Source organism: Psammomys obesus, unplaced genomic scaffold (genome assembly GCF_907164565.1).
Source record: "Psammomys obesus unplaced genomic scaffold, mPsaObe1.curated_primary_1811, whole genome shotgun sequence".
Taxonomy (NCBI): domain Eukaryota; kingdom Metazoa; phylum Chordata; class Mammalia; order Rodentia; family Muridae; genus Psammomys; species Psammomys obesus.
The window spans coordinates 6,367,725-6,393,344 of NW_026590405.1; the positions used below are offsets into that span (position 1 = coordinate 6,367,725).

General features: G+C 49.9%; 1 protein-coding gene across 1 annotated transcript in view; it reads left to right on the forward strand.

The window, feature by feature from the left end:
- The window catches only part of Nudt3 (nudix hydrolase 3), a 60,026-nt gene that overhangs the window by 20,589 nt on the left and 13,817 nt on the right, over nucleotides 1-25,620 (forward strand). The window contains exon 2 of the mRNA XM_055607250.1: nucleotides 14,460-14,570. Within this exon, the coding sequence (XP_055463225.1) occupies nucleotides 14,460-14,570 (111 nt within the window). The remainder of the gene's footprint in view (nucleotides 1-14,459; nucleotides 14,571-25,620) is intronic.

Genomic DNA, 25,620 nt, shown 5'->3' on the forward strand with positions numbered 1-25,620 from the left:
TGAGTGCTCCATCTGCATGTACACCTGCATGCCAGAAGAGGGCATCAGACCCCATTATAGATGGCTGAGAGCAGCCATGTGGTTGCTGGGAAATGAACTCAGGACCTCTGGAAGAGCTGACAAAGCTCTTAACTGCTGAGCCATCTCTCCAACCCCTTTTGGAAATCTTAGACAGTAAAAGATTATTCAACAACTTTTTGTTTTGTTTTGAGATAGGGTCTCTTTTTATAGCCCTGGCTGTCCTGGACTTCTGTAGACCATGCTGGCCTTGAACTCATAGAGATCCATTTACTTCTGCCTCCAAAGTCCTGGGATTAAAGGTTTGCCCACCACACCTGGCAACAACTGTCTTTAAAGCACTGGCTTCTTGTTGGGCCCTTATGAGCAAAACCAAGGCCTCTGCTTGCAAGAATGAAACTCAGAGACATTGTCATAGACTGAGGTGACAGTGTCTAGAAAAAGAGCCGCCCATGAGCCTTACTAGATGTGGTGATGGGCTGCTTCAGGGTATGGTAATTAGGTGGTCCCGGCAGGAAGCACCAGCTGGAATCCCAGTGACTCAGAGAGTGGGGGGCAGTGAGCAGTGCATTGCAGATGGGTGGGAACACGGGCTCTGTGGTCACTCTTTTTTTTTTAAACATAATATTTATATTGATTACTTGGGAAACTCTCACCATGCACCCTGATCTCGCCCACCTCCTAGGCTTCCTGTGTTTGCCTCCCTCGCCCGAGGCCTCCCGATCCTCCCCCCCCCCCCCCAAAAAAAAAAGGGAGAAAGAAAAAAAGCCCATTTTATGTTATCCGTATACTCTCTGAGCATGGTCAACCTCTCCGTGTTCTGCGCCTCCCCGCCCCTGAGGGAGGCTGAGCCCTCCCCCTGCACTCCTGCCAGAAGCCATATGTGTGGAGAGCTGCACCTCAGCATACCCGCCCCAGTGACTTCAGGAGTTACCCCCGAGGGCTTCCTCTCTAGGCTGTCACTTTTTTGGGGAGCGGAGGTTGGAGTTGTCACAGAGCCTTTTATGGTCCTCTTTGTCCGCTGGGTGCTTGCAGTCATCAATAACACTGCAGGGGTAGCTTCCTCGTTCTTCACAGTCAGCGGGAGCACAGATCCTAGGCTTCCACGTGGTTTCTGGCAACAGCACCGACGACGGACATCCGCTTGCTCCCCAGCATCAAGCACTTGCCAAGGACCTCCACCTGGTCTAGAACAGCTGATAGCAACATGGTTCTCTGCCTAGGCACAGGCCGCTGACCAGCATGGCCTCCGGGAGAAGCACAGAGTGCGGAGGTCTTTCAAGGAGGTCCAGTCCAGTAAATGGACCATTGTTTATCGAAAACATCCTGTTGCTGTCCAGAATGATTGTGTGGCTGGGTGTCTTGTTTGAGGGGTGAATCCACTCAAGCCCAGGGGCTGTTGCTCACTATCCTGCCGACCCTACTGGATAACGACCTGCTCCTCTGTCAACCCAGCCTTCTCTCACCCATCACAGCTATTGCATCTCCAGTTCCACCTCCCATGCACTGGCCTGCTAGCTCCTCTTTCCTGCGCCTCCATCACATAGCCGTTCGTCACAGTGGCACAAGATGCTGCAGTGTGTCACACAGCGTACCCTCTTGCCCAAGCAGCTTTACATGCAAATGTTGGCTGCACTGAGTCGCTGGTCTGGTTCAAGGCCTCTGGCTTCTTCCACACCATTAGCACAGGACCCTTGCCAAGACTCCTCTGTCATGGAGGTCCTGCAGCCAGGCCCAGCCCCTTCATGCACTCCAGCAGATCATAGATGGGGTAGATGTTGGGGTAGGCCAACTCTAGTTCTGGCCTGGCCCGTGTGGTAGCTGAGTTGATCAACCAGGGGCCTCCATGTCATCTCCCCTCCCACTCCGAGTCATACTCTCTTTTTCTTTTTAACATTTTAAAAGATTTATTTATTTTATGTATGAGTGCTCTATTTGCATGTACACATGTCACAAGACGGCACCAGATCACATTATAGATGGTTGTGAGTCACCAAGTGGTTGCTGGGAATTGAGCTCAGGACCTCTGGAAGAAGAGCTGATGCTCTTGACCACTGAGCCGTCTTTCCAGTTCCCAGTCATATTCTTAATCATCACCAGCCAGTCATACTGTCTCTGTATTCTCTCTCCCCCCCAATTATTTTTGAAGGTGGGTTTCTTCTCTGTGTAGCCCTGGCTGCCTTGGACCTTTTTCTGTAGCCAGGAAGCCGGCCTGCCTCTCCTCCTGAGTGCTGGGATTAAGGGTACAGTACATTGCCCAGATAGGATTTTCTTCTTTTAACTGAAATAAGAAAATAATAATAATAAAAAAATTGGCCTGCCAGTGGTGGCACATGGGAGGCAAAGGTGTCTTTGATTTCCAGGACAACCAGGGCTACACGGAGAAACCGTGTCTTGAAAAACAAAAATTTTTGAAGAAGAAAAAAAAGAAAGAAAAAAAATTTTCTCACAGTATATTCTGATGATGGGAAACTAGGGGATGCTTCACAGAGTTTCACGTCATCCTTGCGCAGCCGCGCTGATCTTGTTTATGTCATACATCTAGAGCATGTGCTGCGGCAGTGAGCACTGTGCCCGTTTTCTCAACCATCTGTTCTCCTGATAGTGGAAACAACGAGGGGCAGCGACTTGAGGATCAGTCATTGTAAGTTCCAGGCCAGTCAGGGCTACTAGTCCTAGAGAGAGAGAGAGTGCCCGGTGGCGGGGTGCATGTGTCTTTATCTCAGCTCTTGGGGGACAGAGGCAGGTGGGTCTCTGTAAGCTCCGTCATGGTATGGCTACACAGAAATACCCTGTTGAGAAAAACAGAGAAGGGAAGGAGGTGGCGGAAGAAATGGCTGGCCACCAAGCCTGACAACATGAGCTCGGCCTGAGGGGCCGATGTGATAGGAGGGCACTGACTCTCTTAGGTTGGTCACTGCTTTGATGTGTGCCGTGGATGTTCCTGCAAACAAGAAATAAGTACATGTACTAAGAGCACTTTAGAAAAAAAGGTAAAGGAGATGTTTGAGTGGCTCTGATGGAGGCCGGGGAGGGTGAGAATGTCAGCACAGCCTTGCTTTGAAAGCAGATTCAGGCTGCAGAGGACAGGGGAGAGGAGTCAGGCCAGGCGCAGGCAGTGAGACCAGTTAGGACTTCATGTTCCTAACTCAGTCAAGTGAGTGAGTAATGGGAGCAGATGTCAGCGATTCAAAGGGAGAGATTTCCTGAAGTAGGGGACAGGTCAAGTAGGAAGAAGAGTGTGTGCTTTGCGTGCACTTTGAAGATTACACTTGGCTGTAGAGTGACCAGGACTCAGGCCTCACCTGCTGGTGGGGGAGAGAGGCTGGGGACATGGCTCAGTGGTTAAGAGCGTATGCTGCTCTTGCAGAGGACCTGAGCTCAAGCACCAACATGGTGGTTCAGTCACCCATGACTACAGTTCCTGGGATCTGATGCCTTTCTTTGACCTCCTCAGGTCCCAAGTACACACACAGTGCACATTCACGCACAAAGGTAAAGATTAGAGATGACCAAGGAGTTAAGACCCCATGTTCTTCCAGAGCCAGAGTTCATTCTCAGCGCCCATGGCTGGGGGAGGGGCACTTACCACCCTCCACTCTTGAGCTCAGCTCCAGGGAATTTAATTTTCTCTCTGGCCTCTGAGGACACCTGCACAGACACATTCATAGGTGTTTAAACATAAGAAACGAAAATGTACAGAAGGGAAACAACCCGGTGAATTTGTGTAGGAAATATTAGAAGGGATCTGGGAGTTTTTCTAGTGCTAAAGAACAAGCAAGTGTAGTTTCTAGAAGGGAGCAACACCTTAGTAAGTTACTTCAAGTTTAGTCACAACCTGTGCCCGGCGTCAGCGGCACACCTCTAATTCCAGCACTTGGGAGGCAGAGGCAGCCTGCTCTTCAGAGCCAGGGCTGCACACAGAGACCCTGTCTAAAAAACAAACAAAACTCAAATAGTACAATAATCTGAAACATGTGCCTTATCCAGTGTCTTCTTTTTAGTATTTTTATTTATTGGGTTAGGCATGGTGGTGCACACCTTAAATCCCAGCACTTGGGAGGCAGAGGCAGGCAAAGCTTGGTGAATTTGGATATAACCTGTCGATAGATCAAATTCCAGGCCAGCTAGGGGACATGTCTCCAAAAATATTATTTTCTGTTTATGTATGTGGACGTGTGTGTGCCACAGTACACACTTTCTCTGGTTCTGTGTGCTACTACACAGCTGTTGAAGCTGTTGCAGGCAGGTCTACTATCTTTCTCTTTCATCTTGCTGTAGGAGAGCTGGGGTTGCAGAATGCACTGCTATATGCTGCTTTTTACGTGGCTTCCTGGGATCTGACTCATGGGCAAGCTTGCTCAGCAAGCGCTGCTTTATCTTTACCAGATGAGGCCTTACACCAGGCCTCCTTAACTCTTGATGTCCAGGTGAAGTAGGTTACAGGCTACTGTCCACAGTCACGTGGCTCTGAGGGGGGCGGGCAGTGCCTGCTGTTTCTGAGGGCTGTTGGCTGGATTAGTTTTCCCTTGGACATGTAAAAGTTGTAAGTGTGCCATTTCTAAAAATACATGCCTCTTAGAGCTCTCCCTTAGCTGTGCTTAATGCATCTATTTTGGGGCCTTTTCCCACTGCCAAGACACCCTAATCCCCCACAAATGCTGAGTGTGCATTCCCCTTAAGTGACAAGCCTGCTTCCTTCAGCCCGTCGCAGCTGGCACACTGCGTAGTGTTGTGCTATTGCAGGTGCATGAGCTAAATCTGCCACTTTGCTTCCCGTTAGCTGTTTGACACTTTAGGGGATCTCTTGTGTAGCTGCCTTCCTCTGGTGGAAGTTATTAAATGGCAATGGATGATGGAAAGTCACTAAGCAGAATTAACTTGGGAAAGGACCCGGGTCGCCCTGGCTGGGATTAAAGGCAAGAGCCACGACACCCTGCTAACAGTGTGTCTTTCAAGTAGTGACGTGGCGCTGGAGGAGTTACAGCTCTCTGTCCTGGCTCCACAAGCCTTGGTGGCCTCACCTCACAGACCTGACAGGTAACTTGTGGGAGGGGAGGCTCACTTTGGTTCATGGGTTCAGGGCATCACAACAGGGAGGGCAGGGCCGTCTGTGGTGACAGCAGTGTTTGCCCTCACACCACGACCCAGGAAGCAGAAAATACAGAACTAGGGCCAGGTTAAAGCTGGAAGGGCTTGCCTCTGCTGAAGGCCAGGCCCCAGCTTTGACCTAAGGCTCTCACAGCCTTGATCTAGTAACCCAAAGCCAGAGCCACAGCTGAGCCTGTGGGGGGCATTTCAGACTCAGGCTATATTCTGCCCATGTCCTCTGGGATCTCTTCATAGCCATCTTGGAATACAAATGAATTCCGTTCCTCCTGAGGAGTCTCAGCTCTTACAGTTGCAAACTCTGTTCTGAATCCACTCTCAGCTGGAAGATGCTATGCTGCTCAGTGGTAGAGCCCTTGCCTGCTCCCTACAAAGCCATAAATTTGACTCCTGAGGGCTGAATACAAAGCAAAACAGTGAAGTCTGGGATGTCTTCTGAGCCTACAGGCAAAATGAAAAAGAATGCTAGAAACTTCAGTATACAGTGACAGACTGAACCTTCCTGGTGTGAACCAGCAGCAGGAGTGTCAAGGAAGGAATGGACCTGGCAGAGTCACCGAGAACCTAGAGCTCTGTGTCCAGCAGCTGGGGCATGTGGTGCCATGGCAGTCCACCCCTGCAGCGTGGTGCCTGGCCTTCCTTGCTTTCTTCTGAACCCTAGTTTAAGCCTTTATCGCCCTGTCACTCTAATGCTGCAGACCTGCAGACTAGCACCGTGTGGGTAGGCATGCAGCCTGCCCCTGCCGGCCCGGGGGGGCCTTGTAGACTGTGGCTGCATGTCCCCCGAGAGCCCATGTGACAGCATTTTCTTGCACAGCCCCTTTCCAGCAGTGGACCCCTTTGGCTCCTTGAAATTGGTTTGTAGTTTTATACTCTGGGGCCTTCCCAGAGGTCCTGCCTTTTAAACAGCATTGTCATCCCAGGGCTTGCTGCATCTAGAGCTGTGAACATGTGCTCCCAAACTCTTTCTCAGCTTCCTGCTATGCTTTTTGTTCCACATCCAAATTATAAGGCCAAAAGCAGCAAACACTGACAAAGCTATAGGCTGATGTGTACTCTCTGGAATTTCCTCTGCTAAATAAATTAGTCTTTTTTTTTTTTTTTTTTTTGATAGGGGTGGGAGTGGCATTGAAACATCTCTTGTACTCCAGGCCAGGCTGGCTGTCAACTTCCTGGGATGATCTTGGCCTTCTGCTCCTCCTGCCTCCACCTCCCAAGTGCTGAGAAGAGCGTGTGCTGTAATGTTTGGTTTTGGGAGGCGCTGGGAGCCAGATGAGCGTGCATGGCGGACAGACACTGCCGGCTGAGAGTTACCAGCCCATCACTCTTCAGCTCAGCCTCAGATTTTTAGCATTTTTAGCATTAGGTTACATGTCAGAAGGCAGCATGGGATTTGTGGAGCCGAGTTCCCACTGAGACCTGAGAGAACACTTTTTACTGTCGGTGTCTTTGACATGCTAGTCTGTAGCGGAGAGCCATCTGTATCGGTCCTATTTAAAACTCTACTTTATTTGGGGTGTTTAGGCCTCCTCCCCTCCCCCAACCTTAAGTAGGAGAGACAGAAGGTTAGTGAGGCTGTTAGGGTAAAGGTTACCCGGCTGTTTAGGGTCAAGGGGTTCTTTTAGGGCTGTGTACCATCTCCATCATCCACAGACACAGCCAGAGGCCTCCTTCACACTGCTGGGCCCTGAAGCGTTTCTCTCCATCTGCTTGCTCCAAACCACCATATCATTTCTGGTCTCAGCTACACGCCACAAGCCAACAACTAATGCCACACCTTCTCTTTCTCAGCTCTCAGTGTATATCCTCAGAGTCCTAGACCACGGCCCTCTCCAGGCTGCATGTAGAAGGCCGATACCAGCCGGCAAAAGCCACGCACGAGACAACTGGTGTGGACAAACTATAGCCCAACTAAAATCCCACACTTGGGATTAAAACAAAAGCTTATTTACATGACAGAACTGAGTTTACAAGGAGACCGAAACTTCCATTACAGTCATCTTTTTTTTTAAGACTGACTTATTAAATAGCAGACAATGTTGCATGTACACCTGCAGGCCAGCAGAGGGCAGCAGATCTCATTTTAGATGGTTGTGAGCCACCCTGTGGTTGCTGGGAATTGAACTCAGGACCTCTGGAAGAGCAGCCAGTGCTCTTAACCTCTGCGCCATCTCTCCAGTCCCATACTAGTCTTTTTAACTCACAGAAGAATTACTATTAAGCAAGGCTTACAGTGGCCCAGGATTCCCAGCCCGCACTTCCAACCTCTTCTTCGTCCTCCCACAAACTAGTTCCATGTTCAGGGTTAGTTGCTGCATTGACCTGGCTCCGGCTTTCTGTGTTAGTCTCCTTTGTATTACTCTAACCGTGTACTTGGCGGAAGTAACTCACAGGTGGGAATGTCAACGTGACTCGGGGCTCAGAGGTTCGGACCGTGACGCAGGGAAGACAGGGTAGAGTGCTTGCAGTGCAGCAGAAAGGAAGCTGAGCACGCAGGCCAGACATGGGACAGACATAGCCTTCATAGGCATGCCCCAAGTCACAGTTCTGCCAGCCGGGACTCCTCAGAAGGTTCTGCCATAGTGAAAATAGGGCCTCAAGCAAGGGACCAAGTACTGGGAAAGCATGAGATTCCTGGGAACATTCCAGAATCAAATCACATACAGTGCTTTGAATGAAGCCACGAATGTTTGTTTTCTGCAGTTGGTGGGACTGTTTGGGAAGGATTGGGAGGTGTGACCTTGTTGGGAGAGGTATGTCACTGGGGGTGGGCTTTGAGGTTTTAGAAGCTCACCCCATTCCCAATTAGTAGACTCAATAATTCCCCCCACCCAGAACTGTGAGACCCAAATTGGATGCTTTCTTTTATAAGTTGCCTTGATCATGTGTCTCTTCACAGCAATAGAAAAGTAACTAAGACACCCTAATACCCAGTAAGCTTTTCATTGCCAGTGAGAATTAGCTGGGTGAATTATGTAATCTGCTAGTGTGTTCCCATGTGGGAAATGGTTGGCGTAAAGGGATACTACTCACTGTGACTTGATTTTAACAGCAGCAAACTGAAGTGCCCAAAGTCTCCATGGAGAAGGCTGCGTGTGGCTCAGTGATGGGGTGCGCACCCAGCACACTTAAGATCCGAGTTTGGCTTCCCAACACTAGAAACAAATAGAAAACAAAGAGGCTGGCTAACTAAACTGTGGCATAACCATATTCATGAAGTCTTCCGAGGGACTGGGAAGATGGCCAGCAGTTAAGAGCACTTGCTATCCTTTCAGAGGTCCTGGGTTCAGTTTCCAGAGCCCACATGGCAACTCACAAATGTTTGTTACTTCAGTTCCAGGGGCTCTGATGCCTCCCCCTTTTGAAAAGTTAGTTTTTGTTTTATGTGAATAGCCATTTTGCCTGTATGTATGTGCATGCAGTGCCCACAGAAACCAGAAGAGGGCTTTGGATCCTCTGGAACTGGCTGTTGTGAGTGGCCACATGGGTGCTGGGAATTGAGCCTTCGGTCCTCAGGAAGAGCAGGCCCTTAATTGTTGAGCCATCTCTCCTGCCAGCCTGATACCCCTGTGCCACACACACATGCGTGCAGGCAGAGCACACACACATGGTAGTTAGGGGAGGTCTAGGCCAAGCACAAGCTGTCCCTGATGGTGCAGACCCCAGTGGCGATGGCTTGTGGGGAGGGAGCTATTTTAGTTCCTCTTGGCTGTTGCTGGGACAAAGTCCCTGACAAGAACAACTGACGGAAGGAGGGTTTGTGTGGAATGAGGGCTTGAGGATGCAGTCTCTGTGGGGGAAGCCTGGAGCCAGCGTGTGAGGTTACTCGTCATGGTCAGGTGTCTGAGAGAGCTGTGTGCCCATGAACGCAGCAGCCAGGGTTGTGAATAGGCATGGAAACGTGTGTGCTACTACCTGAGAGATCGAGTATGGTCATGTTCCTAGATCAGCGTAAGGAACTGTCTGTCCTGCTAAGTGCAGAAATGACATTATGGGTGTTGTGCTAACTTGTCAGTTAAAGAAAGAAAACAAGTATTCAGCAATAGAAACCTACTGATGTCTGGAGTTTGCCTTGAAATACTGACTACTGTGGGCTACAGGTAAGTCAAATGAGATTGGCAAAGCCTTAATTATTGAAGCTGGCTGGCAATTACTTGAGAATTCATTGTATTTTCTCTATACTTTTAAGTATATTTGAAACTTTTCTATAATTAAAGGAGCTTTAAATAAAAATCACAAGAGGTGCCGGACCGTGGTGGTGCACACCTTTAATCCCAGCATTTGGGAGGCAGAGGCAGGTGGATCTTCACGTTGGAGGCCAAGCTGGTCTGCCAAAAGTTCCAGGACAGCCAGGGCTTCACAGAGAAGCCTGTTTTGAAAAACAAAACAAAACAAAACAAAACAAAACAAAACAACAAATCACAAGAGGTTTGGATGAGAGCTAGGCACTGCCAAGAGGCAGTCTTAGCTGGAGAGTTGAGCCCAGGCATTTCAGGTAAAGGCCCTTTCTCACAACACCCACAGTGAACAAGTAAGCAAGCCTTTCGGTGTGGTGTGCTGCTCTCTGCACACGTGGGACATTGACGTGGACAGTGTGGTGGTCCACTGTTACCCTCGGGCACCAAAAGGAGAAGCCTGGGAAGAGCTGTGCTGTGCTGTACTGGCCCAGAGCCTCGCAGGGTCTGGGCGTAAAGTAAGCGGGGAGCTTGCTATGCCTTTTTCTTCAAAGGTTTGTGCAGACAGTCTCAGTAGCCCAGGCTAGCCTTGAACTCCTGATCCTCTTGCCTCAGCCCCTAAGTACTGAAATGACAGGCATATGCTACTGTGCCAAGCTACAAGACCTGCTTTTCAATTTGTCCACTTGTATATCTTATTATTGAAAAAAATAAAAATTTTGCAAGTGGAACTAGGAACCACAATCTAGACACTTGTATAAGGTTAGTGTGATAGAAAAGTTATTCCTGAGGAGGACCTGGAGATTTGGGGCCCCCTCATTGTAAAGCTGAGAAGGCTGGAGAGCTGGATTTTCCTTTGTGATGTGGGCTGGTGGGAGTTAGCAGCAGTCTGGTACCGCAAGCTGACAGCACACACCTGTGCTTTCTCTGTCACGCCTTAAGGTAGGTTGCACATGAGCAGTTGATTGATGCTTGCCTTTGTTTTCTGTGAGCCTGTCTTTCAGAGAAAATAGAGAATGTGGCTGTGCACAAGCTGGGGTTTTCCAGTGCGATCATATAGCTCAGCCCTGAGGAGGAAATACCCAGTTGCGAGGTCAGGAATGGAGATGCTTATCTGTTTCAGTGAAGTTGAGAAGTCAGAGTATTGAATACATTGTATTCTTCTGGCACGTGTTGCCTAGACTCGGAGCTTGGAGCTCTTCTGTGCCTGCGAGGGAGTCCCGAGCACCTGTTCCAGGCTCCCAGAGCTGCACATAGGGGGTGTCTATCTCCCCCCCCCCCCTCTCTCCCTCTCCCTCTCCCTTTCTCTCTCTCCCCATCTATCTGCCTACCTACCTGTCTGTCTGTCTATGTTTTTTGAAACAGGTTTTCTCTGTAGCCCTGGCTGTCCTGGACTGGCTCTGTAGACCAGGTTGGCCTTGATTCACACACAGCAATCCTCTGCCTCTGCTTCTGCTTCCCTCGTGCTGGAATTAAAGGCATATGCCGCTGTGTCCAGCTTGTACACAAGGTCTTAAAGGGACATGCTGCCTCTTCCCCCAGCCACAGAGTCAGTCACTTGTGTCGTTGACACTCGTAGGGCTCATGCTGAAGAATGATTCTGTGCATGGTGTGACCACTCCCACGTCACCATATTGTCAAGATAGAAGAGTGGCAGTTATCTGGCAACTACGCAGTGCACGCTCCTGTTAACGAGGCAGGGAGCTGCTCCGCTGGGAATAGCCTGGTGGAGGTGGCCCCCAGCAGCCCCTCCACTGAGCCATATTTTGTTTCTGTTTTTAGTTCCTCTGTAGACTACACAACAGCGTCAAAATTTTATTTATTTATTTATTTATTTATTTATTTATTTATTTATTTATTTTTATGCAGTGTTCTGCCTGCACACCAGAAGAGAGCACCAGATCTCACTATGGATAGTTATGAGCCACCAAGTGGTTGCTGGGAATTGAACTCAGGACCTTTAGGAAGGCCAGCCAGTGTTCTTAACCTCTGAGCCATCTATCTCTCCAGCCTCACAATAGTGTTAAAATTTTAAAGTAGATGCTTTTGAAGGTCAAAATCCTACGTGTAAAATGGTAGGAATTGAAGTTCCTAAATAGTTGAGCTTGTGGCCCTTTCTCAACAGTTTATATAGTACTTCATTTTAGCCCGGAGCATCTCCCCGACATTTCATGGTACTTCATTTTAGCCCGGAGCATCTCCCCAACATTTCATGGGCTCCTATGCGGAAGTGCGGTAGCTCTCCTTTAAAACATTCTCTAGGGCTGGAGAGATGGTTCAGCGGGTGAGAGTACTGCCTGTTCTTCCAGAGGATCTGGGTTCAATTCCTAGCACCTACATGGTGGCTCTCAACTGTATCTCTAGTCTTAGGCGTTCCAAAGTGGTGCTTCCATGGGCACCAGGCACACACATGGTACACAGACATATATACAGCAAAACACTGATACATGGAAAATTTAAAAATTTTTAAAATTCTATCTGAAAACACCTCTCTTGAATTCAAACAGGGCACAGAATTGTTTACTTTTGTATTGGTTATATTTGATGAGGAGACCTGTGTTAAATGATGACAAAACACTTGTGTGTTAGGCAGGTCACAGAGCATAGTGATGAGATAGTCATGTAGCCCTTGTACCACCTAGGCATTAGCATAGCTGTCTGACACAGTGGGGGCCTCAGCTAGAGAGATGCCCCCTTGTGTAAGGCACCTGCTGCCAGGCCTGACAACTTGCATTTGTTCCTGAAACCCACATGGTGGAAGGAGAAAATCGACTCCTGCAAGTTGGCCACTGACATATATAGTACACAGACACACACAGACAGACACACAGACACACACAGACAGACAGACACAGACACACACAGAGACACACACACAGACACACAGATACATACACACACACAGGCACACAGAGACACACACACACAGACACACAGAAACACACACACAGACACACAGAGACACACACACAGACACAGACACAGACACACACAGGAAAATAGCCTTGCTGAGTCTGCAGAGTGCCACGGTTGGAATTGGAGTCAGGTACGTGTCCTGCTGCATGCCATTCTCTGCAGATTAGCCAGGAATTCAAGCTGTGTTGCTCGTTCATGGAGATTTCGTGGGCTGCAGGTAATCCCTGTGGACCTTTGGAGAGCACCCACAGCCTCTCCCTGCCATGTACACTACACCCTGACAGTGCAGGTGGAGACTTGCCCAGGCCCTGGAAGAGCAGCCAGTGCCTGGGCCTGTGCCATTTCTCCTGCCAAAGCCGCTACACTCCTGAGAACAGAGTACACTCCCTGGGTCCAGCGCCTTTGAGTTTTGGAGGCTAGCTTGCCTTGTTGTTACTCTGCTACTCTGCTTTTGAGGTCCTGTCTTACAAATTTGGTATAGCTTGCTAAACCTGGAATTACAGAGGCTTCCTGTTTTCTTCTCAGTGCATCCTAGTTTTTGCAGTTGTATTTAGGTTACTAGTCCGTTTTTACTTGATTTTTGTATTTTAACTGGGCAGTCCAAAGAGAACCTTTGTTTTCAGTGGTGAGTTTTATGTCCTGTCCATATTAACATGTCAGTGTCCTATCATTACGCATGAAGGATATGGTGTGAACGCAGATGTTCCTCACAGGCTGTGTGTTTGACACTTGGCCCCAGCTGCTGGCACTGTTTTGGAAGGTTGTGGAAGCTTTTGGACATGGGCCTAACTGGCAGTCACTGGGCTCAGTGTGTCTCTGTTTCCTGACCCACAGAGATGGGAACTGGGTGCCTTTTGCTTCCACTGGCGTGAGACCACCCAGCAGTCATGGCTTTCCTGCCAGGAAGAAAAATGTCCCACTTTTCCGACGTTGCTTCTTGTTGGGTATTGGGCCATGGCATAAGGAAAGCAACCTGTACACATCAGCTAAGGGACCTGGAAGTGTTTTCGTTAGCAGAGCAGTACATTACATTGCTCAAAGCAGAACTTGCATTTTCAAAATAGAGGAGTTATACATTATAAAAGACATATAAAGTATTTTATAAAAAACGTATTTCAGTCATCATCAGAATGGTGGCTGAGTCTGAATTAGTAAAATTATATCTTTGAAGATTTTTTTTAGGTTGTTTGTTTTTATGGGTTTTGTTTGTTTGCTGTTTTTGTTTTTGGACAGGGTTTCTGTGTCGCCTTGGCTGTTCTGGACTTTTTGTAGACCAGCTGATCTCGAACTCACAGAGGTTTTCCTGCCTCTGCCTCCCTGAGTGCTAGGATGACAGGCGTGTGTCACAGCACCCTGCAGCTCTCTACTTCTTAATAAACATTCTAAGTTAAATTCCAGCCAAGGCATGATGGCACACGTTAAACTCAGCACTTGGGAAGTAGAGGCAGAGGCTCAAGAGTCCAGGCCAGCCCAGACTGACTGCATGAGACCCTGTCTTTTAAGAGAAGACTAGATCAGAACTTGTGAGGACAGCGTGTATTAAAAGAACCCAGGGCTGCAGAGCTGACTCAGGAATTAAGAGACGGGCTAATCTCCCAGAGGACCCAGGTTTGATTCCTAGCACCGACATGGCAGTTCATGTCTGTCTGTAGTTCCAGTTCTAGAGATCCAGTGTCCAGTTCTGGCCTTCTTGCACAGGGTGCAAAGACATGCTCCATGCGCAAAAGGTGCATTTGAAAAAACAAAGAAAAGAACTCTGCTCATCAGCTGTCATTGCAGCTGAGTAGCGCAAGGATTGCTGCTCCAGAGCCAGGGCAGGCTCAGCTCGGGGAGTGCACTGTGGGCTCAGGGCAGAGGTGTAGCCTGGGGGCATTCACAGCCAGCGACCTCCTTTTCCTCCTCCTCTTTTCAGCTTTTCCAGGCTTGTCAGTTCCACCTGTTTTGTTACCTCAGCAGCGGTATGTTCTGAGGGCTTTAGGAAAAGGAGAAAATGGAAGAGAAACGTGAGACAGCTGAGTGTGAGGGGAGGGTAAAGACCACAGGCGAGGTTGTTCCCAGCAGATGCCCTTGGCATGTCCTGGGCAGAGTGCCTGCTGTTCCCAACAGGAGGCACTACCTCGTAAAGCGTTATTTGGAGGTGTAAACAAGAGCCAGTCCTTAGTTACTGTGTCCTTTTTTTCTGTTTGGACTGATCTGTGAGTATCTTCTTGAGTGTGACCTCACTGTGCCCTCTGACTTCAGGTGCTGCTCGTGAGCAGTAGCCGCCATCCAGACCGATGGATTGTCCCCGGCGGAGGCATGGAGCCCGAGGAGGAGCCAAGTGTGGCAGCAGTCCGGGAAGTCTGTGAGGAGGTATGGCCTGTCCTGTGGGTCCCACTGTACCCTGTCAGCCCATGGAGCCGTGTGCTCGTGGCGACAGAGAGGCGTCGAGTGATGGGGACCACACCCTCACTGCTGCAGTGTCTGTGACCTCTCTGCAGGAGGAAGTCGGTGTGGGTAGTGGCGGTGTCCAGTGACACCTGTCAGGCCTTCCTGACTTCTTGTGGCTCTCGCCCAGCATCATCTCTGCTACTTGTCAGAGATCAAATATCAGTGCTAAGAGGAGCCAGCTGCTCATTGTAGCTCATTCTGTTACCTGAAGGGGGGTGAGGCCCTGTGCCTGTCACATGCTGGTGAGCTGGTTAGTGCTGGTACAACTTGAGAGATGACAGGACTCAGGCACATTTTGCATGTGCATGGGCTGATGTCCTTGACCACACCCAGGCCTTATTAAATGTGCCAGGAGAATCAAGTCACCTTGTGGGAACTTCCAGCCTAGGAGGGCTGGGGGTGTGGTTCAGTGTTCAGTCCTCAGAGGTTCTCTCCACTCTAAAATTGTTGACGGTCCAGGGGAGAGAGAAAGTCCAAGAGGGGAAGTGAAGAGGAAGAAACTGGTGTTCTTCCATAGCCTGTGCTGGCACTACCATGCTCGGCTCTGAGTACAGCCTCGCTCAGAATGGGTGGTGAACACAGTAGTGTGGTTTTCCTTGGCACACACAGTGTTTTTAAAAATCTGTTTGCTTGTTCTAGAGGGTGTCAGGTCTGATTCTCTGCACATACAGAACCACTTAGGACACTCCTAGGGCCCCGAGAAGACAGTTCAGTGGTAAAGTGCTTGCCTAGCGTGTGCAAGGGTCAACTCCAGCACTACCAAGACCAACCAGACATTTTCCGGCTCGGCTGTGGCTCAGCTGTGGCTCAGTTTGTAGAGTGGCCACCTAGCATGCCTCACGTCCTGAGGTTGGTCCAGCACTGTATCAGCGGGCATCGTGTGCACGCCTGAAATCTCTGCACTACGAAGGGGAGGCGGGAGGACAAGTTGAAGGTCCTCAGCAGCAGAGTGAATTGGAGGCAGCCTGAGCTACGTGACCCCCTGCCGACAGCAGCACAGCCCTCCTGGCCTGTCTGTTGGTTGGCTCTTACTGAAGTTCCGTAGTTTTCTTCCCCGGAGCATTCTTCAGGCTCTGCCACTTTTGCTGTCTGTCTCTCTCCTCTGTCTGTCAGCCACACCTGGACTGGGACCCCTGCAGGCAGTGGCCTTGCCCCTCCAAGTCCTCCCTTCTCCACTGCCCTTGCTACTTTGGCTCTTGTCTTGGCCTGTCTCCTTGTGGTAGCAGCCTGGCCACCGTTGTTTCATTCTCACCTTCAAACACAGGTCTGCATGTTTGCTCACATTTGGAGGAAGAGGACCCTTCTCCCTGAAGCCTCCAGCAGACTGTGTCTGGTGTTTCAGGGTCGTTTCCCATGAGCATGCTCATACCAGCTTCTGCCAGAGGCTGACTGTTCTCCAGCCTGTAGAGCTGCTGCATGCTGCTGCTTGGCTTTGAGAACCTTTCAGAGTGAGCAGCCTACTGTAGTGTTTCACACCCAAAGTTCCAACACTGGGCCAGAGACAGGAGGATCACTGTAAATTTGAGGTGGGCCTGGTTTACATACTGAATTGAGTTCAAGACAAGTAGGTTACAGATCAAAACCTTGTCTCAAACAAACACCTTTAGTCCTATCACCCAGGAGACAAAACAGGAGGGTCTCTGCCTCGAAAGTAGATAATAAAAAAGAGTAGAATTTTTTTTTTCCCGTGACAGTGTTTCTCTGTGTAGCCCTGGAACTCATTCTGTAGACCAGGCTAGCTTTGAACTTACAGAGATCCACTTGGTTCTGCCTTCCAGCTGCTGGGATTAAAGGCCTGTGTACCACCACATGGCTATAAAATCTTTATTTGGTTAGAAATGTATTTCTGTTTTACTTAACATGCTTTTTCTACAGTGTAAGTGTGGATGAGTGTTTGGGTGTGGTGATGCACACCCGGGATCTTAGCATTGGGGAGGTGGAGGCAGGAAGATCAGTAGACTCCTGCCTGGACTACCTGAGACACTCTGAAGAGACAAAACCCTGATAATCTGAACCTTAGGCAGTTAGACAAAAGCTCCACACAGGTGCCGCGTGGTCAGCCTCTATCACAGAGGTAGCCAGAGGGACAGTGCGGAAGCTTATGGGCCTGGCTGCGTGTCAACAAAGACAGCACCTGTGAAAATAGGACCGAGACGTCCTCCTTCAAGAGTGCATAGGAGACTGGCACCCTCAGCACTGGCCAGCAGCGTGTTAGAAACAGGGAGTTCTGGCCCCACCCAGAGCTGCAGATCGGTGCCCATACGATTCCAGGTGACTGCGGTTGACGTTCATGAAGTGGTGTTCTCAGCTTCCCAGCGGAGCTGGAGGGGCCCTTGGAGGCTCAGCTCTGGAGGGGCCAACTCCACACCATCCCAGTCACCTGGTGCACGAGGGGCCAGAAGGCCAGAGTGCTTTTCCAGACTTGTGGATGTGGACTAAGCTAAGTTCCCATGGGGCGCAGTCTAAAGCCCTGCCTAGGCTTGGCCACAGGGCGGAAGCCAGGGGCCTCAGGGAGAAGCTGGCCTGTCCCAGAAAGGAGACACGATTCTACGGTTGGCAGCAGTAGTGCTTGCTTCCTGGTTTGGCTGGTTTCTTTTGCTTTTATTTGGCTGCTTCCTGGACCCTCCTAGAGGCAGCAGCCCCTTGGCCTGAAGGTTTGTCTCCTCACCTGTCAGTGTGATTCTGTGAGCTGTTCTTATCCCTTAGCAAATCCTTCTCAACCTAGTCAGATTGGAGTCTCCTAGTTGCTCATGGGCTCGGCTCTGAGCAGGCCCGGACTCATGTGAGGAACGAATGCCTTGCTCATATCTGCTACCTTCCATTCTGGTCCCTGCTAACCGAGAGGGAAGGTCCATGACTGTGAAAGTAGGACAGAATTCCCTGCAGATCTGCACCTTTTTAAGCTTCTCACCAACTGAACGTTGTGCGGCTATTCAGCAAGTAGCCTGTGCCCATTCTGTCTTGCAACAAGCCCTGAGCCCCCTGCAAGAAATACAGAAATTACGCAACAGATTTGAGTTTTGCCTTCATTGAGATTAACACCTTATAGGAAGTATAAGTGAACAAAAACTGCAATCTGAAAATTAATATTTGAAAGAACAGTGAGTATAACATGCTGTGGGCCTTCCTCTAGGGGGAGGTCTGGAGGACTTAACTGTTTGTTTGTGAATGTGCTAGATCAGAGGGGTTTGTCTGACATCCCCCGAGGGAAGTGTTAGGAGGGGCAGGAACATGGATGGCAGCTTTTATTTTTCTCTGGAGCGAGATGAGGGTCTCCCATCTCACAGGGTCTGAGACCTAGGTGTGCTCAGGGCAGCTCTTGAGGGCACTGTGGCTTTGTATTTTGCTTGCCTAGACCTGGGCCTCTCAGGACTTTTGTACGGTTCTTTCAAGAGGATGAGGCTGTGGCCCAGTTAAGAGGACCCGTGCTGCAGGAGTCTGGTCTAAATCTAGCTGGCTTCCGCCGTTTTCACAGTGCCTAAGGCCAAGTGATGTCTGAGCTGTTACCATGAGTTGTGGAGTCAGGCTGAAATAAGAGTGATGGTTGGGGCTGGAGAGATGGCTCAGCCGTTAAAGGCTAGGCTCACAACCAAAAATATCAGAGTGATGGTTGTAGAGACTAGAGAGAAGGGAAGCTACTCAGAGTTGTGTGCGCATGCGTCTTCCTGCTTGAGGTTAGCACTTGTGAGGTGTGTTGCTAGTTCTGTCTTATAGAGCACATTTTGGTTTGATGTCCAGCTCTGAAAAGCTCATCTTTTTCTTCTATGGCTGGGTTCTCCGTCCCCCACCCCCACCCCCCAGTGTGTATGTGTGTATAGTCTACCATACTATCTCACATGTGAGAGTCACAGGACAGTGCACAGGAATTAATTACACAGTACTCTGCCTGCTTATATGCATACACACCAGCAGAGGGCAGCAGATCTCATTATAGATGGTTGTGAGCCACCATGTGGTTGCTGGGAATTGAGCTCAGGACCTTTGGAAGAGCAGCCAGTCTCTTAACCACTGAGCCGTCTCTCCAGCCCCCATTTCTTTTCTTTTTAACATGGTTTCTCTATGTAACAGCCTTGGCTGTCCTGGAGCTTGCTCTGTAGACCAGGATTAAAGGTGTGCGCCACCAAGCCTAGCTGGTTTAGTCCTTCTTGTCATTATGCAGGAAATGTAAAACCTTGGCCAAAAGGGAGAGGGGCTGGATCTGAAACTGCCACCTCCCGTTTTTAAGAGCCTGGCCTTTCACATGTCTCGGTGAGCCACGAGTGTTCTCATGGTGACAGAGAACCGGACACAGAGTAGGACGTGTGCAGAGCAGGGTGCAGCCAGCTCTCTGCAGCTCTCCCCCCCCCCCCACCCCACCCCACCCACCCCCACATTGCCCTTCCTGCCATTCCTTGGCTCCTCCGGCCTTTTGCTGTTTGGGCTCACTGCCCAGGTTAGTGGGCTGCCCTTCGACTTACTGCCTTCCCCCACATTTTTAGCACACTGTTCTGTGCAAAAATAGCTCCCATAGCAGGCTGGACTGTTACCCTCGTTGAAGATTTTCCCCACAGACAGAGAAAGTTTAGAATGTCTGCTTGCTGCAGCGCCCTCTGGGCCGGCCTGCCTCCTGGCACAGCCGAGTTCACAGCTGCTTCTCAGTTGTTGCAGCCTTCCTAGTCTGCCCCATGGTATCTGCCCAGGGTTGCTGGTGGCTCCCCTAGATCCTGCTTGTACCTCAGGTAAGAACAAGAAAGGACCATAGTGAACTATTTCTGGGGCAGGAGTGGAGCTCATGCTAGAATGCTGGCTGAGTGGGAGCTGGATCCTAGCTTTCCAACCAACATCATCTCCCCCCGCAACACACACTCATTACAGTACGAACAAGGCACTCATCTGAGGACTTTTTAAAAACTGATTAGATTGACTTATTAATAGATTGGTAGATTTTGGAGTTATGGTCCTATTGTATAGCCCAAGTTGGCCTTGAACCAGACCTTTTCTGCTTCACAGCCAATTAAATTACACTAAATTTTTTTTTTCTTTTTGGTTTTGTTTCTGTTTTTTTGAGATAGGGTTTCTCTGTGTAGCCCTGGCTGTCCTGGACTCACTTTGTAGAGCAGGCTGGCCTGGAACTGAGATTCGCCTGCCTCTGCCTCCCTGAGTGCTGGGATCACAGGCCACCACGACCAGCTTGCACTGTAAGATTTTAATTGGCTTGTACATCTGTCCCTTCTGAAACATGGTACTTACAGTGAGCAGAGCTGCCATGTGCCCAGGACGATGGCTCGTACTGCCACCGTCCTGTTGGTTTCAGAAGGAGCTCGGGGGAGGGTGGTATGCCGGTTGCTTGTCTTGCTTTGATAAAATACCTGATGGGAGTAGCTGCAGGGAGGACGGGTTTATGGTGGCATAGAGGGAGGATGTGTGGGCAGGAGCTTGGGGCATTCGGTCACATTGTACCCAGTCAGGAGGCAAAAGATGAATGATGGTGCCGGCTCCCTCTCTCCTGTCATTCAGCCCAAGACTCCCGGCTCATGGATGTTGCCACATAGAGTTACAGTGGGCCTTCTGACCTCCATTACCCTAAAGTAGGGTATCACAGGTACTCCAGAGGCTTGTGTGTTAGTGTGGTTAGTGTGTTAGTGTGGTTAGTGTTAGCCTGATGGCAGTCAGCACTGACCGTCACAAGAGAGGAATGCTGCTTGGTGGTGATGTGGGCTGTTCATGGTTGACTAGGCTATGTGGGTTGGTGACAGATGGAGAGCACTAGAGGGAACTTAGGTAGAGCAGCAGGAGGACATCACTTAGTGACTTACATCAGCTCCACGGCTCCTTCAGCCCGATAGGGGCTTTTGCAGACAGAAAGAAGGCAGGAAAGAACCTCCCAACTCTGGAGCCGCTTGGTCCGTCGCCTCAGTGTAGATGTGACGTCTGTAGAGACCTTACCTGTCAGTAAGGTGCTAAGCTGGGCACGGCGGAGCACACCGGAACCCCGGCTTTTGGGAGCAGTGGTCCAATTCATCCTCAGGACACCTGCCTCCAACAGACAAAAGCAAGGAAGGGGAGAGTGGCTGGCGAGGCAGCGCAGTGGGTGAAGTGTGCGCTGTGCAAGCATGAGGACCTGAGGGTGGATCCTGGGACCCCCAGAAATGTAGCACTGAGCTAGGCATGGCGGTGTTCCCTTTAAACCCAGCACGCAGGGATAGAGACTGGCGGATCTGTGAGTTCCAAGCCAGGCCAGCCTGAGTAACAGGGAGACCTGCCTTTAAAACAAACAGCAGCAGAAACCCACACTGAGAAAGATGGATTGAGGAGCACACCTGATGTGAACCTCCGACTGCCACAACCCCAGGCATGCATCGCTGACTCACACAGCAGATACTGTGGATGGTGAGGGGGCCCCACGGTGGGCTTTTGCACATTGGCTGTGGTGTTCACCGCCCTCCGAGTGCCAAGTGATGATCTAACTTACCTCCTCTCTAGAGTAAATGTGTCATAACTAATACGTTCTCCAGTGCTAATCTTCACAAACTAGGAGAGATTTGTATTTTAGGCTTCGAGAGTTAAGACCAGATTTCCCACCCACATAAAATGCGTGGCAGAGCTTCAGAAACAGCCGTGCTTGCTCTCAGACTGTCCTTTGTATTGCATCAAGCTGTCTTGGCCCCTTCCTACTGTGTGCCAGTCACCACCCCCATACCGCTGTGGTCACAGAAAACGCAAACATCCTCGCACCTTTCTACACTTGTGGAGAAGGCTGTTTTGGCAGGTCAGGAGTTCCTTTTGTCCTTGTAGATGCCGGCTGCTGAGTTACTCGTGGTCACCTGCTAACTGCCAGGCGCCTGCTGTTAGGCGTAGAGGGAGGGTGTTGGTGTGAGTGCAGCAGGGGCCTGCACAGAGGTGCTCAGACCTGTGGATGGACTGGAGAGAGCCGGTAGCTCTCTCCTAAAGGTGGAAAGGAAGATGCAAATAAAGACAGATACATGGCCCATCTCACTGGTGTCAGGGGCTGACAAGATGGCTCTTGGCTGCAGAGCCCAGCACCCTTGCTGCTAACAGCTACGGGTGACTCCAGTGCCAGGCCTCCTACTGGCCTCCACATACACATACACTTTGCTGTTGCTTTTGAGGCAGGGTCTCATTGTGTCGTGTTGCCTAGAATGCCCTGTGAAGACCAGGTTGTTGTACGCCTGTCCCTGCCACCACCTGTCTCTGTGTCCCAGACCATGCCCAGCCATTACATAGCTCTGACTGTCCTGGAACTTACTGTGTGGACCAGGTTGCCCTCACACTTGCAGAGATCCATGTGTCTCTGACTTCTGGGTTCTGGGATTAAAGGAGTGGACCACCACACCTGACTTTTTTTTTTTACTAAAAGACAAGCAGGTATCATGCCCTTATCAAATTAGCCAAAATTTAAAAAACACAGAAGCTGGCACACATGGAGAGCCTGAAGCCACTGGGAAGAGCTCGGTGAGCACGGTGCTTGCTGCGCCGTGTGAGGGCCTAAGTTCTGTCCTCGGCGCCCACTGGTATGCGCCTGCCCTCTCAGCAGTGCGGAGGTGAGGGCCGGAGCAGCCAGGCCATTCCGGCCGGCCAGCCTAGCCAGTCAGGCGAGTTCCGGCATCCCTGAGAGACCCTGTCTCAGAAAACAGAGTGAGAGTAATTGAGAGCGCTGGCTGTTGCTCCCCGACCACCACCCACATGCCCCGCGTACATGTGCATGCATGGACCCACGCACAGAATCTGTGCTATGTTGGTGCTGGCCTGTCTTCTGCAGTTGTCACATCTGCTTTCCATTTGAGCTTAGCACACATCTGACTGCTGGCTTCCTCCTGCTGTCTGCGTGCTGTCTGCAACTCCTGGGTGTGCAGCTTGGTGACTGCATTTTGTGGAAGATTGTGACTTCGCGGCTGAGCGTGTGAACATTCACAGCATCACCTTGTAGTGTCTACTCCAAGTATGTGTCCTTTGGTAGCATTGTACGTTAAGAGATTTATTCCTTACTCGTATTTGGGACAGTGTGCCGCGTGTATGCAGGTGCTTGTGCAGGGCAGAAGAGGGTGGCTCCCCTGCAGCTAGAGGTAGACAAGAGCAGCAAGTGCTCTCCAGCCCCAGTGTTTGTAGACGGGCTCATTTGTATCCCGGCTAGCCTGGTAGCGTCTATGGTAGATCAGGCTGACCTTGAATTCACGGAGATCTGCCTGTCTTTGCCTCTTGAGTGCTGGGCTAAAGGTGTATGCCACCACACCCAGCCAATTTGTTGTTGGTTTTATTTTTTGAGACAGGGTCTCTGTATATAGCCCCCCTATATAGGGCTCCACAGAAACCCACCTGCCTCTCCCTTCCAAGTTCAGGTTTAAAGGCAAGTGCCACTAGGCCCCACCAAGTATGTGTGTGTGTGTGTGTGTGTGTGTGTGTGTGTGTGTGTGTTTGTCTGTTACAGATTTATTATTCATATAGTGTTCTGCCTGTATTTGTGCCTGTATACCAGCAGAGGGCACCAGATTTCATTATAGATGGTTATGAGCCACCATGTGGTTGCTGGGAATTAAACTCAGGACCTTTGGAACAACAGCCATTGTTCTTAACTTCTGAGCCATCCCTCCAGCCCCCAAGCATTTGTTTTTAATGTGGACATTTGGAAACAGAAAAGTAAAAAGAAAATAATTTTTTTTTATACTACCAGTAGCATTTTGGTCTGTTTTCTTCTCTGTGAATTTTTGCTTGCTATAGCCTTTCTTCTCCACCATAGCCTTCTTAAGGCTTCTCAAATATCAGATACAGAAGCAAACTGGAAGTTCATTAAAAACAATAAGAGAGGAGGTGGAAGGCCAGCAAGGTGGCTCAGCAAGTAGGGGCACCTGCTTCTAAGACCGGCAACCGGAGTTCTAGCCCTAGGAGTCAAATGGCAGGAAGAGAAAACAACTCATGCAGGTTGTCCTGACCCAACACATATGCTGTGGTGCGCGTGCATGCGCGCGCACACACACACACACACACACAAGTAAAAATGTAGAAAGCTATGTTGGGCATGACAGCATACACCTTTCATTCCCATACACAAGAGGTAGAGGCAGTTGTATCTCTGTGAGTTCGAGGCCACCCTGGTCTACACAGTGAGTTGCAGCTGAGCCAGCGCTACGTAAGCTCTTGCCTAAATATTATTAATTACTATCATTATATAGTTGTGTAAATATTGTATTATTATCATCATCTTCTCCTCCTCCTCCTCTCCACTTTGCCCTGAATGTCCTGAGCTTGAGTGCCTTGCCTCTTTGTTCTCCTTTCTTCCTGGGTAACACAGCTTTCTTTCACCTTACCTGCCCACTCAGGGCTGCCACTTGCATGGCCAGTGGGCATCTTTCTACCTTCCCCTGCCTGTTCCTCCAACAGCCTTTATTCAGTGTGTGTGTGTGTGTGTGTGTGTGTGTGTGTGTGTGTGTGTGTGTGTGTGTGGTTTGTGAGAAACTGTTGGGGTGAAAAGGTGGCCACGCAGGTAAAAGGAGCTGCCTGGGTTCCTGCCCTGGCCTTTGGTGATGGGCTGTGACCTGTGAGCCAGATAAGCCCTTTGTCTCCAGACAAACAAACAGCAACAGTGGAGCCTCTGGAAGAGCAGCAAGTGCTCCTGAGCTTGGAGCTGTCTCTCCAGCCCTGTCACAGCCTGTCACTTCCCTTTGTGCCTTCACACTAAGCACCTGAGGTACTAATCAGGGCTTTTTGCTGCTGTCAGTACTTAATTCTTCCCCTGCCTCCCAGTTACAGGGAGGGTGAGTTTATAAATACATTCATTTTGTTAGTTGCCTTACATTGCCAGCAGGTCTTCAGTCCAAGAAGTTACTAAAGGAATTGGCCTAATTTAAAGGTATTATACTGGTAGCACACTTTCAGTGTAAATAAATATCCAAGTTATCTTTCAGCCATTTTATAGCTGAAATAGCCAGGTATGGTGGCACATGGCTTTCATACTTGCATTCTGGAAGCAAAGGTAGGTGGATCTCTGTGAGTTTGAGGTCAGCCTAGTTCACACAGCAAGGTCCACAACAGCCAGAGCCACATAGACATTGTACAAAACACCAAAACCAACCAGCCAACCAAAACAGAAGTAAAATGATATGTGAGCTGAGAAAGGTGACTCCCCCCTGGATTCCTAGCCTTCAGGAAGGTGAGGCAGGAGGGTCAGGAGGTCACAGTTATCCTGGGCTATCCCAGAACTCTGTATCAAAAGCTAAATGTAAAAGAAGGACAGAAAAGCTGTCTTTTTACTCAGCTTATCACACATAATTGAATGCTACCCATTGGTGAGCAGTTAATTCAGTAGCTAAGTACAGAGATTAGAATCTGCTTTGGGGAGCATTGTGCTGTGTTTGGACTAGCTTGCGTTGGACCCTGTCGAGTAGAGTTGAATTACTGGGACAACAGCCAGGCTCCTGTTAAGTGAAATGGGTCCAGAAGAGCCTTCCAGAACACTTGTGTTTGCTTTGCCATCCAGCTCCACATTCCAGGAAGGACCTTGAGGCATCAGGAAGGGTGTGCGTGGGTTCCCAGTGACTTCAGCAGACACTAACGGCAGAGCCTCCATGGGCAGGACACTGGGCCTGGACACGTGCTCTGCCTGAAAAGTCGTGTCAGCAGCTTCAGCTCACTGAAGTTACAGAGGCAAGCTGCCTAGCAGAGCTTACCGCACAGCAAGGAAATTTAGAGTCTTCACTGGTATCCCATCCTATAGAGACCCTGCACGGTGCGCACAAATGTGTATGCGTTCGGGGCTGTTGGTGCTTCCTCGGCTCTCTGCCTTGTGTTCTGGAAAGCGTCTCACTGAGGCCTTTGGGAAGATCCTGGCCTCTAAGCTATTCTGAGCAAACAAGATCCTCTCTCAAAGCGAAAACAGTGGGCAAACCTGAATTTAAACTCAGGAGCTCCCATGAAGGTAGAAGGAGAGAGCCAGGCGTGGTGGCGCCCACCTTTAACCCCAGCAATAGGGAGGCAGAGG